This window comes from Ctenopharyngodon idella, chromosome 14 (genome assembly GCF_019924925.1).
Source record: "Ctenopharyngodon idella isolate HZGC_01 chromosome 14, HZGC01, whole genome shotgun sequence".
Lineage (NCBI taxonomy): Eukaryota > Metazoa > Chordata > Actinopteri > Cypriniformes > Xenocyprididae > Ctenopharyngodon > Ctenopharyngodon idella.
This window is the reverse complement of record NC_067233.1, coordinates 17,078,526-17,092,851: the sequence shown is the minus strand read 5'-3', so window position 1 is coordinate 17,092,851 and position 14,326 is coordinate 17,078,526. Positions and strand designations below refer to the sequence as shown.

At 40.0% G+C, this 14,326-nt stretch overlaps 1 protein-coding gene across 1 annotated transcript in view; it reads right to left on the bottom strand.

Moving 5' to 3' along the window:
• Window positions 1–14,326, bottom strand: part of ctnna1 (catenin (cadherin-associated protein), alpha 1) — a 103,755-nt gene that overhangs the window by 72,433 nt on the left and 16,996 nt on the right. Inside the window, exon 7 of the mRNA XM_051859598.1 lies at window positions 7,785–7,988. Coding sequence (XP_051715558.1) covers window positions 7,785–7,988 — 204 coding nt within the window. The remainder of the gene's footprint in view (window positions 1–7,784; window positions 7,989–14,326) is intronic.

Here is a 14,326-nt window from a genome sequence, read left to right as displayed (position 1 = left end):
AATGAACTATATGCCTTTCTCCTAAGATGTTCAAAGTTTTTTAAGGATACTCATTGTTAGAAGACAGCTGTCTGACTCATGAACAGGAAAGGTTTCTGTAACATCAGCAACACATTATTAGCTGTTTGATAAGTAGTCAAGCAAAAGGCTAATCATTAATTACCATTGTGTGTCCAACGTTGTAAAAAGTAATACTATTGTGCAGCGTTTACATCAGTAATCTGACCGAATGGATCTCTGAGCTTTTGCGAGTGAGTGAAGGTGGGACTAATTAGCATATTCATAGAATTTAGTAGTGTCTACTAAATTAAGCAAGGGTGTGGATTTACATTCAAGGTATTTTAAGGCATGAATAGATATTTTCACAAGAAAAAAGGTTTAAATATGGTCACTTTGGTGATCAAAAATGAGTTTTAAGGGATAAAATTATTGACTACAGGGGGGACTTTAACATTCATAAAAGATTAATATATGCTAAAAAGAAATATTTTTCATTGTTAGTTCATGTTAGCTAGTGTCAGTTAATACCTTAAGTTAACAAACTTACTGTAAAGTGTTAAGGGCCGTTAACACCAAGGACAACAGAAATTCTCACATGAAAAAAAAAAGTTTAAATGTGTCATCTTGGTGATCAAAGATGAGTTATGGATAAAATTATTGACTACAATTATTGACTACTAACTGACTGTTTACGAGAATACTTGCTGAGACGGGTATTTTCGATGTAATTTTGTGTCTATGTCCATCCAAGTGCAAGGAGACGTGAAAGAGGAATCAAATTTGTGCACTCTCTGAACACTCTGTGTGTGCTGATGTGAGCACATATCAGCGTGCGAGAACCGAATTAACTTCTCCTTTGCCTCTTCTTTCTGGAATGGTTTACAATCTACTGAATGTATAAACTGGCAAGATACAACACATGCAAATAATAAACTTTCACTCTATGGTGGTTAAACTTGCAATTAACCCGCAAATCACGTGCGTATTGAACCATGGGGCCCGTATGGATCATGGATTAACTACGATACATTTAACCCCTAGCTTTTGTCTGGACCCCACTGACTTTCACTGCAAGGCATTTTTCAAAATACTTTCTTTTGCAGAACATGAAAGATAAGTCATTCAGGTTGACCACATTTTGGGTGAACTATCCCTTTAAGCGAAACAGTAAAATTGAGTGCAGTAAGCTTCCTCTAAAATGGACAAATTGTCTCAATATTTCTGCAATTAAAATTGCTTGGGAAAAAAGTACCTCATCCATCTCTGAAAAGACTGGGATGTGATTTTAACAGCTAAATGATCAAGGACCAGGTATGCAGGAAACCATCTGACAGCCCATGTGTGACAGATTTGCGTTTTTATGGAGAGCTGTAAATTTAGCAAAAGCCTCCGGGACAGTAAAGTGCTCCCCTGATGCACTGCATGTGGTGAGATTTGCTTTAATTACGCATTCAGATGAGGTGACAATGAAATGCACAAAGTCAATTTAACTTTTTTTGCAATCTGGGGGAGAAAAAAAACAACGTTTTAAAAGTGTCCTGGCTTTTTAAACATTTTTTTAAAGAAGCTGCAGGAACTTTTGACTCCAGCTTAATTAACTTTGGTACATATTTGGGGAAATCCAGAAGCCAACAGGTTAGCAAGGACTCATTAAGGCTCGGCTTTAACAAGCAGGTGTCCCTATACGGAATTTCCTAGAGCAGAAAATTGCTGCAGAAAAGGTCAAATGGTAATGATCTGCACTTACTGTTCAAATGTTATCGCTATTTATGAAAAAGGACAATTATTCTGGGGTGGTAAGACAAAAATAATTTCAAAAAGCACTGTTAGGTGAAAGAACAAGTAGAGGAACGATAGAAACAAGGCTCAGTTTGAGTTAAGAGGCTTCTAAAAAAACAGAAGGGAGTTGTCATAAAACAAGACTGGATGTCAATCTTTCTGAATGCCCATGGCAAAGAGGAAAACGTGAGTAAGAGAACAGACGGAGAGAGAGGTGTGGGTGTGTGTGGGTCTCCAGTTCCATCTCCCCCTCCGTAAGGCCTTGAAGAGTTCGCATCTGTCTTTTCACAGATTCTTCAGATGTTTGCCTTCAAGTTTAAGAATTTAAATGTCAAAAGCTCGACACGTCAAACCTTATTACTGCTATCTCGCCTAGTGTACAATCACCTCTACAACAAGAGTCTAGGGGGGTCTGAAATGTATTATTAATAAAATGCAGCAGAAACACTCAGAACAGACACAGTGTGTGAAGTAGTCGCGAGAGGGTGGAATAATTAAATACGTGCTTGAACCGCAGCACTCAAAACCATGAGCTTGTGCTCTGTAAAGTGAAGAGGCTTGTTTGTTTAGCTGTGCTCTGCATTGTTAATCATCCGGATAATCAGTCTGGGTTGGACTTAAGTCGAAACCTGATTGACTGACCAAGTTTGGGTTTACAGCACAGATCGGGGCACTCTATTTAAGACCCTGCATAACAATTACACATCTTTTCCCAACTAACAAAGGCTTGATCAATCTCTTTGCTAATCGGCAATTAATTACAATCTATTTTTGAACGGCCTGAAAAGCGCTTAAGCCAAAAACAGGATGTGGCAGTCCATTACAATTCAATCTGTGTCTTTGGTTTTCTGCCTACATGCACCATTTCTGCTCAACGATAATGAAACCTGTAAAATTCAGGTCACACAACAGTGATTAAAACATTAGTATTCATCATAAGATTACATCAATTATGAATTGAGGTTTGATTATTTTGAAGCGCTGCTCTAAAAATTCATTTTAAATGTGACTGAGGCAAGAATCAACAAACAAGATGAAAAAAAATTATGCCAATTTAAGCAACTTTAAAGCATTTACATTCAAGAGCTATAGAGTCAGAAACCTTAATGCATCAAGCGCTTAGCTTCGTCAACACAATGCCCAGAACCTGAGCAGCTGTACACTGCTATTTTATTACATTTTCATAAACATTCATAACCAGCCGCTGCCTGAGGCTATAACTACAGAACTTGGGTTTCAGATTAACCTTTCAAGACCTCTCATTTAATTTATAGAATATTAAAGTCTGCTTTATGCAGCTGATTTGTGGGAAATGCACGCATGCAATCAAACCTCCTATCTAAAAAGTGAAATTTGTAGAAATTTGACGAGTCTGTAATGAAATGTGCTTCCTGCCTTAAAGGAACACGCCATTATTTTTAAAAATAGGCTCATTTTCCAACTCCCCTGGAGTTAAACAGTTGAGATTTACCGTTTTCAAATCCATTCAGCCGATCTCCGGGTCTGGAGGTAGCACTTTTAGCATAGCTTAGCATAGATCATTGAATCTGATTAGACCGTTAGCACTCAAAAATGACCAAAGAGTTTGGATATTTTTCCTATTTAAAACTTGACTCTTCTGTAGTTACATCATCTAAAAGGATACAGCCATACAGACAGGACCAAGTGTATCATCACACATGGCTGTAAGTGTAACATTATTATTTTTAGTTAGCTTGAACGACCAGACTGAAAAAGCACTGCTGTTGTTGTTAGCTACCTGTGAAATGAGGGCTAGGTTTGCTCGACCATTTGGCTTATACAGTATATAATGTTAGTAGTTTTGTTGTAGAGTTCTGGTGAGGTAGTGCCTTACTTGTCGGTAAGTAAGCATATTCATAGTAATACTTGTCGGTATTGTTTATCTACAGTTTCTATGGTACAAAATACTAGTGATGTTACGTTCTGTGCCAAGGCTTCGGAGCGTGTGTCGAGAAATCATCTCATTGATGACGTCCGAAGCCTCGCTTGGCCTAACTAGTTCAGGAAGCGGTTCGAATCTTGTAAATTCACAGTCCTCTGCCCTGTTTAACTCAGCCACTTTCCAGTTTTAGACTAATAATATTGCCCCTCCTGCCTATTATGAGCAAAGACTTGATTTACACACATTTGATGGCCCCATTCATTTCAAGCCAATACGTTTATTACACCGTTATGTTATAGTATGTCATATAATATGCTACATTGATTTTGAAGGGCAGCAAGCAGCCTTCAGTGTATTCCGGTTCAAAAAGATACGGTTCAGGATCTGCACCAAAGTAAATATCTTCTGAATCTTCTCACACAAATGTCTCCACAGTAGCAAGGCACGCTGGTTATGTTGACGGAAGTTAGCCTATTTTCAGGTGCTGCGTTATATCATTGCGCCTGCTGCACCCATGGTACGGCAGCAAAGTTCCTTGATTATTACGCCGGAATGAGAATACAGTTCCTAGCCATATCGGCCTAGAAAAATCGCAACTTTTCATTTTCCGTCGGTCTTAGTACATGATGTAACTACAGAAGAGTTAAGTTTTAAATAGGAAAAATATCCAAACTCTTTGGTCATTTTTGAGCGAGATGCTAACGGTCTAATCAGATTCAATGATCTAAGCTATGCTAAAAGTGCTACCGCCAGACCCGGAGATCGGCTGAATGGATTCGAAAATGGTAAAACTCAACTGTTTAACTCTAGGGAAGTTGGAAAATGAGCCTATTTTCAAAAATAGCAGCATGTTCCTTTAAGGAGGAAAAAAAAATTGCAACACTTTCTTCAAATCTATTGTGTCAATACATAATTTTGCTTCAGTAAATTATTATTAAGTACAAAGTTTCAGCTGGGAGTTTTATTTTGCGGTTTGAAAAATGTAAAAGGGAGGCTAAAAGCTAGCTAAAGAGACAAATGCAGAGTCTCAGCAGCGACAAAGCGCCCATATGCTGTCTGGCCAATATGTCCTTCTATCAACCTAAGTCACTTCAAACAAGGCAGTTCCTTTATTCCAGGAGAAATCATATGGCTAAAAATTGAATTTAGGACACCAATTTAATCTCTGTATTATTGCGGGCCTTCTGAGTTCATTTAACGACACAGTCAGAGCACAAATTGGATGTGAGACTAGTTATTCAACTCTAAAAGAAGGGGGGAGGAGCTGCACCTGTCTTACTCAAATCGAAATTTCAGCCTATTGCACCCAATACATTCCTCCATTTAACAGAGGATAAAAGAGTGAGAGATTGAGGGAGAAATATCTTTGCTACCTGATAAGGAAATCCTGAAAGACTAACAAAAAGATGTTAAGAAAACTTTTCCTGCATTAAAAGTCCAGAGATGCCCAAATGTTAACAATATGGCAAAAGACTTCACAGAAAGCACCTCGAGATTTAAAAGACTGCATCCACATTTAAATCCATCCACAAACATTGTATAACTCTTTCTCAGATTAACAAAAAGAAAAATTAATGTGGTGTATGGCTTAATGTGGTGTATGGCATACCATAAGATGGAGAGGAAAAAAAAAAAAAAAAAAAAAAAGCTGATGTCTTAAAAATACTACTACTAACTACTACTACCACTACTTCTAATAATAATTTTTATTTGCAAGTATTAATTTTATTATATACAGCAAGTATGTATTAAATTGGACAAAAGTGACACTTTTACTTTGGTTACACAAGATTTCCATTACATATGTTGTTCTTTTGAATTTGGCAGCCTACAAAGGCAACATTGCCGGCACACTCCAGACTCTACATTTTATATTCAGTGTTGCGTGGTTAGCTTTGCAACATGCTTAAACTAAAGACATTTGCTGCCTATATAAACAATGGCTCACTAGGTTTTTTAAGAGAGTTTGTAAAGGGTATTGTCAGGTAAAGTGCCGGCCAAAGCATCCAGAGGCTCCAGGAGGATTTGCTCCAAAAGTAGCCGAGAAGGATGGACATATCATCTCCCTCATCTGTTTCTCCTGTCTGAACGAGTGAGCAGCCAAAGCCTTGTCATGTCAGCTGCGCTTCAGGGCTGAGGAGCAGTGTTTTGTGTGTTGGGGCAGACACGCTGCAAAGGCCTAGTCAAGTAGAAAACCTGTTTTGAAACGTCCTGGACACTGCTTGGATGAATCTGTAGCTAAAATAAACCAGCAGCACAAAGGATAAGCAAAAAAAAAAAAAAACCGATCACAGAAAAGTGTCATAGACCGTGCTTGTGTGTTCAAAACAACAGCTCTCTATCATTTATCTGTGTGAGAACATATGGGATGGCTCTAGATCATTTATCTGTGCAGGGACATAAATTCTGTACATAAGATGGGGTTCCTTTAATAGGTCCTGTCCAATTATATTAGCATTTCTCATGCAGTCATGGCAACATAGCTAATATGGGAAGACATGGCAAGCTTATTACACAGATAGCTGCATATTAGTGATTACTATCACTGGCTGGAATCAATCTGGTATGATTTTTCCATTCCAGGCATAAGCACTCTTCATGAGGATCACTTGAAATGGCACTGGAAATCGAATGTGTAATTTGACTTTTATTGAATGCTTGTGCCTTATCCATGCCAAACCCTTTGCTAGATATTATCAGACAGCCATTTTCAGGCTCTTACGCCGCAGAGTTAAAAATGGACAGTAATGACAGAGGCGCTCGCTCACGGTCCTGGTCTGGAGTTACACAGAACCAGCAATGAGCCGTCTGGAACGCGTCAGCTCAGGTTGCCGAGTACATCGCCATGTTTCCAGACAGAGCAGAGGACCTGCTGCTTGCTGACGTTTTGAAAGACTGACATAAATAGTCGCTGACACCTGTGAGACATCGCCTCCCCGAACATCATCTTCAGCGGTTTGTGGCACACCACCACTTCGGATGCCCACACACCGCTATTAACGCGTGACAGAAAAATTATGTTACCGTGTGCTAGGGGCAAAGAACTTATTTGAACTTTGAAAAGGGCCATCAAGCATGAAGAACTCTTTGCAATACAGATTACGAGCTTTCCCTAGATATTTAGAAAGCAAAAGATTTGTAGTTATTTCCAACAAACATAAGCCAAAAACAAAAATTGACCGGTCAGAAAGAAAAAGGCTACTCAATTTCAAAATGTAGATGGGGAAAGAGGTTGGTTAAAAAAAATAAAAATAAATATCTGCCTTAGAGAGAATGTAGTGGGGGAGAAAAAGGTAGAGGGAGACAAACCATGATGGTACAAAGCAAGACATCCAATGCATGTAAGAAATCGGAGGAATACATCAGCCTGAGGTGGATTCTGAGAAATAAGCTAGGAGTTTTAAAGTGGGGAATTAAAGTTAAATTTACAAACATGACTGCATTTCTATCTTTTTTCAATTATAGAGCACTCCACACCAGCCTAGCCTAAAAGTGGCCAATTTTCTCTCGGTGTGGGGCAAATACAACCAAATGTGTCAAAGAACTTACAAATTCTTCATTTACCAACCTGACCACAAGCATATCACGGCGCTGCACGCCGCAGGGGTGTAAAACGGTTGCTTTCAACCAATATTTCTTTTCTTTAAACTACTCGAGACTTTCAGCGAAAAAAATTAATCTGTTACTACAAGACAATAAATGAAGCAACAAAAACAAAACAAATAAAACGAAGATCCAAAAAAAAAATAAATAAATAAATAAAACCAATACCGGTGAGCAAACAAAGGGAATTATTTGAAAACAACAGTAGTCAAACAATTCAATGCACAGCAGGGGGCTTGTGTGTACTGAACCCCTCTCTTCAAAAGCCAGACGACACAGGACAAATTGTGTTGAGACTGAAGGTCTTTATACAACACAGCCCGGCAAACGTGATGTGTGCACTGTCCCTGAAATAAAACTCCCCTCTCCTTCCCTGCAGGAGAGCGTCTGTCTCTGGTAGCAGGTGGGTACTTGTTGTCGTCATTTAGGGATTTGGGACTGCAGAAGGGGGAAAAAAGCAGCAAACGAGAAGGAAAAACAGTATTTAATGTGCACCTACATTGCCCATGTACTCAGAGAGCAGATCCTGCAGCGCCTGCCGCACAGAGTTGCATTCAGCCACGATTCGCTCGCGCCGGTCGTCACGCGTACAGGACGAATCGGCCATGAGGGCGGCGCCACTTATGATGCTCTCCAGACGCTCCTCAAGAGAAGGCCGGAATCTCTCCTCGCTGAAATTCAGCGGGTCCACGATGATCTGCTTCTGCAGGGGGAGAGAAACAGAGAGAATAGTGCATTAATACTGAGAAAGTGCTCAATCTTCCTCAATCGTCTTGCTCCCTCTACTTTTAGAGCATAAGATGTTTTTAAAATACTGGCAATCAACATTTCTTTGCAAACTGAGAGGAGAAAAAAAAAGTGAGATTTATGCTTTCACATACCAAATGTCCAACTTCACAAGAGTTTAACAGTTAAACGACAGTCATTATTGGCTGTGCGGCCTGAACAGGACTTTGGAATCTATCTCTCTGGACGCTGAGGCACAAGCTGTGATATTCATTGGACGAATCAATAATTCAAAAGATCTGAGATGATGGTCTGGGGCTCCTCATGCAATTTCAGGCCAACGGGTTTTGCTCAATCAGAGGCTACATTAGCTTTCCTGTGCACTTCGAGTGCCTTTTAAAATCAACTCTATGCAACAGACGGCATCTTAAAAGCCATTTGTACCGTCTTCTGGGGCTGAACAGGGAAAAAAAAAAAAAAATGAAAAAAGTGGGACAAAAATCAAGCTTAACTGCACATTATGTAAGATCACAGACATGTACATCAAGTCGACTTTTCAACAGAGAGAACCACTTTGGTAAACACCATAGTTAGTAAAAGTGCATCTTTAAGGCTACTAACCCTAAACAGCAGAGCAATTGGAGTTCAGCCTAGGGCAACAAAATGCAGTTGTGCATATAAATCATTGCTATTTTTCCTTTTTGAGCCAGGATGACATTTTAGATTGTCCCTACATGCCCTCTTCTGGGTACATTCACTTGGGGACATCACACTCCCCCTCTCAAAGAATAAACTTGTCAACGTCTGATGCAATTAAAGCGATGACAAGAGTCACTAATGTGCCAGAAAAGGGATAGCTGCCTAGGAAGAAAAAGAAAATGGGCAGAACAGCAGCAGGTGGAATCGATCTTCAAAAAAATGTGACAATCCCCTTCATCTGATGTCATTTGCACAGTAAAATATTCAACAATTCAGTTGTAAGAATCTGAGTTTATTAGTCTCATCTCATCTGACCTCCTTTGCTTGCGTGTCACGTTGGCATGGCAACAAGCCTCTCTCTCTCTCTCTGACTCATTGCAAAGTTGCTCCAGCTTCAAATTAAGCAGCAAGAAGTGATGTGGAAAAAATGTGCATGTGTGCTGAAGTTTCTGCACAGTCACCAGGAAATTAAAGGCACACATGATCTGAGGTATCGAGCATTCCCCATCTCATGTGCGCACACACTCACGCCCACTTTTTTCCTGCCATTTAAACAGATGGCATCTGGTTGGGCAGAGAACCGCCTCTCCTTTGTGAGGATGTCTAGTCTCCCGAAACAGCTACTACTAAGAATAGAGCAGCCACATCTCCAGCTTGAGCAGTTTTAATATACAGAGGTGTCTGCATGATTAACAGTCAATGACCAAGCCTCGCTGGCACATCGAAACAATACATTGATGAATAGTTTTACATCATCGCACCAGCCCACTGGATTTCAGTCACTTAACTAGGGCTGTGCACAAATAGTCAAATATTCGATCTGTAATTATCATAAAAAAAAATAAAATAAAGATACTATTCGAATTTTGCATTGCTGGCTGTAAATGCAGTGAATCCATGATAAATCCCAAGCATGCAAACTAAAACTCAGTTATAATTAAACACACTTGGTAGCGCTGTGGAGCATGTTAACAAGTTATTTGATCATAATGTCGACATCTGTCTTGCGAAGTTTGGAATTACTTAGATGAAAATGATCTTACTAAATGGAAATACTTTTGATCAAATGAATTAATGAAACCGAGTTATCATAATATCACCACCACAATGAGAAATCACATGAAATCCAAACACCAGTTGACTGAGGAAAGACAGCTGTCCATCACTGCATTCACGACTGTAGGCAAGCTCAGCTGTACCCCGAACAAGCCAAGAGGATACCTTATCAGATAGCAAAATGTCAAGGGAAAACAAGTGCTGTTAGAAACTTCGCTTAGCACACCGTTTTCTTTGTCAACTAAAAGAAAACTTTAAGATATTAATGTAAGCTTGTGTATATTGCCTAATCGTAAGCTTGTTCAGAAATGGTGACAAAAACTTAAAAAGATTACTTCTTTCTTAAATGTTGTTTAAATAAACAAACATTTGAATATTCTTCTCTTTTTTTTGAGCCCAAATATTTGAATACAATATTTTCGAAAAATGCCCATCCCTGCGCTTAACGGCTGGCACTTACCTACACCGGATGCGAGCGTTGTGTCAAAAGCAAATAAAACCGATTATAATCGCTGATGCTGTCTACACTGGATACAGTACACAAATGTGCATTCAGTTCACTCCACATACACACTCCACGCACTTGAGACTGTCGACAAGAGGACAAATGGAATAGTAAATGGAAGTGTAAAGGAAACGTTCTTTTGACGCATCCTGTCCTGTCAACAGCTAATTTGCTCATTTCTGTGAAGACTTCAGAAGGATACCAGCATCAGAAACAAGTGGATGGTTTATTTTGATTGCCGTCATGGATCGCATCTGAGGATTATGTGTTACATGTTTATGTATTATTCTATAACTTGTTCGTTCATGGCACAATGTTTCTCCTGGTTTCTCCGCTTTCTCATTGGATCTCCCAGCGCTGCGTAGTAACGGTGCCGCATGCTCAAGATAGGCCCACGAGCCCGTTCTGCAATCACACTACCCATTTGGTCGCAGTCTGCAGCCTTGCTATATAGATATATCGTACAAACTCGATGTACCGCCCAGCCCTAGTACATTGTATTGTGTATGTGGATGACCGTGTTCGTCCGCCACCACTGAAGAGCATTTTTGACCCAGGAAAAACCCTGTGTGGGAGCATGTATTTTGGGGGTGGGGGATTGAAAATATTTTTCTGTAGATCACCCAAACTACCAAACTGACAAGGATGTCAGTATTTTCTGATGACTTTTTTTTTTTGTTCGTTCGTTTGTTTGTTTTTTGGTGAGGGTTTGCTCACGCCACTGTGTTGGATCCAACAATTATGAAAACAGTCTGGGAAAAAAAAAAAAAAAAATGTCATCTAGTGATTCAAGGCAATGACTACACAGGGTTAGCTGAAATTAAATCATTCAAAATGGCTAAAACAAGACTATAAGAGTTATCACTGGAAATCATTAAAAGAGAAGGTGGTATGGTAATAATAATTCAACTGTGCGCTGATCGATCTGCCGAGATGAGCTCTATACAGCATCCCTAGAAAAGCAGCATGCAAGGTCAAGAGTAAAAACTGGGCCAATCACATAGTACAGCACAATCAATATAATGGAGGTCTGAGGGTACCGATAATTCTAGCAGCCGCAGGTACGGATAGAGCTGCAGGCTGTGAGAAACCTCGACGTGCTTTGTGCAGAGTATTGATTGGCTAACAATTAAAAAAAAAAAAAAAAAAAAAAGGACATTTGCTTCACTTACAATTAACCATGTTACACCGTTAGCCTTAGGTCACCACAAATGCATCGTTTTGAAAACTCTTAATTCATTTAAAACAGCTCAGATTTATTGCCTCAATCTGATGAACCACACGCAACTTGATTTTGTTGCCAGCTTTAAATTTTGTCTCACGGTGCATCCTGCAGTCTGGCTTCACATGATTAAATTAACACTTCCTAATGGTTTTGAGCTCAAAAGGAAAAGGACAAGAGAACAGCAAATGACAATAAAGGCCTAATGCTGTGGAATCCAACCCTGGGCGTAAAACAAAGATGAAAGATACAGTTGATAAGTCCAATCGACAAAAGTGACAAACAATGCATTCTGGGCTCCAGTCAGAGGCAGAAAAAAAAAAAAAAAAAAAAAAAAGGATGTCAGTTCATTGTTGTAGATAATTGCAGTGTGTAAAAGGGAAAAAGGGAACGAATGACGGGTGGAGGGGAGCGAAAGTGCAAGAACAGAGAGAGATTGACTCATGCTACTACACCTACAGCTCTGTAGATGACTAATGAATTCTGCATTAGTCTATCAACATTCAGATGTATTTGCAGTCAAGGAGCAAGATGAAACAAAAAATGGTTTGTTTCATCCTAAGAGAGTGAGGAAGCACAAAGAGAAAAGATATAAATATATAATTATATATACACCGCAGATACTCAATCTACATATATATATATATATATATATATATATATTTATTTATTTATTTATTAACAGCATGTGAGCCCCAGAGACAGCAGATTTTGAAGATCAGTGCTTTCTAAAGTCCCTGAACTCAGAGCCAACAACCCCAGAGACAGTTTGGAGAAACAAAGGGAGAACAAAAACTCACAAAACAAAACAACCCCAATAATTAAAAGGCCCCAGAATTGAGGATGAGAATGCACTTTTGCAAAAAAAAAAAAAAAAAAAAAAAAAAAAAAAAAATTTCAAATGATGACAGAACAGAGTAGCATGCTTTGATTTGACGTGCTGGTTCTCTGTTTAGCAGGGCGACGCCACTCCTGACTCCATTGTGTGAGAAATCTTTCAACAGCTAGTTGAGGCAGAGGGAATCTGATGAGCAAACCCTCCTGCCACAAGAGACGGAGACAAATACCTGTGGTGACTAATTTTTGGCAAATTTCACAGGAGGATGCTGAGTGCATTGACTTCACACATTATATTTTAAGCTGTGTTGCCCAGGCAAATGTATACAAATCATAACAGAATTGTGGATATGAGCTGGACTAATAGACACGCTCTAATTAGGAATGTTAAATATGAAATTAAGTGCTGTGCTAATCTCTCATCTCAGAATGCCTTCTCTCATCATTATTTCATGATGGAAAGCATCCATTTCAAAGCAGCAAATAAAAACACTATATTCTGCACATCAAGAGAAATACAGTTTGTAAACACTCCTCTAGCGGCTTCAAGCTTCATTAAAGGCACCTGCTTCAGTCAACGCAAAAACTACAGATACAAACAAATTGCACTCAGATCAGCAGAGAGTTGTAAGATGTTTTTTTTGGTCCATCAGCAGGGAAAAACACCCGCTACCAGCCAAAAGCAGTTTTTGTTGTTTGTTTGTTTCTTTGCAATGGTGGGAAATTAACCTACATTTACTTTGACATTTGTGCAATTACATACACCGATCAGGCACTTCCTAATATTGTGTTGGTCCCCCTTTTGCTGCCAAAACAGCTCTGACCCGTTGAGGTATGGACTCTGCTAGACCCCTGAAGGTGTGCTGTGGTATCTGGAACCAAGACGTTAGCAGCAGATCCTTTAAGTTCTGTAAGTTGCGAGGTGGGGCCTCCATGGATCGGACTTGTTTGTTCAGCACATCCCACAGATGCTCGATTGGATTGAGGTCTGGGGAATTTGGAGTCCAAGTCAACACCTCAAACTCGTTATTGTGCTTTTCAAAACCATTCCTGAACCATTTTTGCTTTGTGGCAGGGCGTATTATCCTGCTGAAAGAGGCCACAGCCACCAGGGAATATCGCTTCCATGAAAGGGTGTACATGGTCTGCAACAATGCTTAGGTAGGTGGTACGTGTCAAAGTAACATCCACATGGATGGCAGGACCCAAGGTTTCCCAGCAGAACATTGCCCAAAGCATCACACTGCCTCTGCCGGCTTGCCTTCTTCCCATAGCGCATCCTGGTGCCACGTGTTCCCCAGGTAAGCGAAGCACACACACCCGGCCATCCATATGATGTAAAAGAAAACGTGATTCATCAGACCAGACCACCTTCTTCCATTGCTCCGTGGTGCAGTTCTGATGCTCACGTGCCCACTGTTGGTGCTTTCGGCGGTGAACAGGGGTCAGCATGGGCACCCTGACTGGTCTGCGGCTATGCAGCCCCATACGCAACAAACTGTGATGCGCTGTGCATTCTGACACCTTTCTATCAGAACCAGCATTAACTTCTTGAGCAATTTGAGCTACATTGGCCCGTCAGTTGGATCAGACTACATGGGCCAGCCTTCACTCCCAAGTGGATCAATGAGCCTTGGCTGCCCATGACCCTGTCACCGGTTCACCACTGTTCCTTCCTTGGACCACTTTTCATAGATACTGACCACTGCAGACCGGGAACACCCCACAAGAGCTGCAGTTTTGGAGATGCTCTGACCCAGTCATCTACACATCACAATTTGGCCCTTGTCAAACTCGCTCAAATCCTTACGCTTGCCAATTTTTCCTGCTCCTAACAAATCAATTTTGAGGACAAAATGTTCACTTGCTGCCTAATATATCTCACCCACTAACAGGTGCCGTGATGAAGAGATCAGTGTTATTCACTTAATTAGTGATATAATGCATTTTATCGTAACATGCTATACATTATTTTATATCCTTTGGGGTAAAAAAA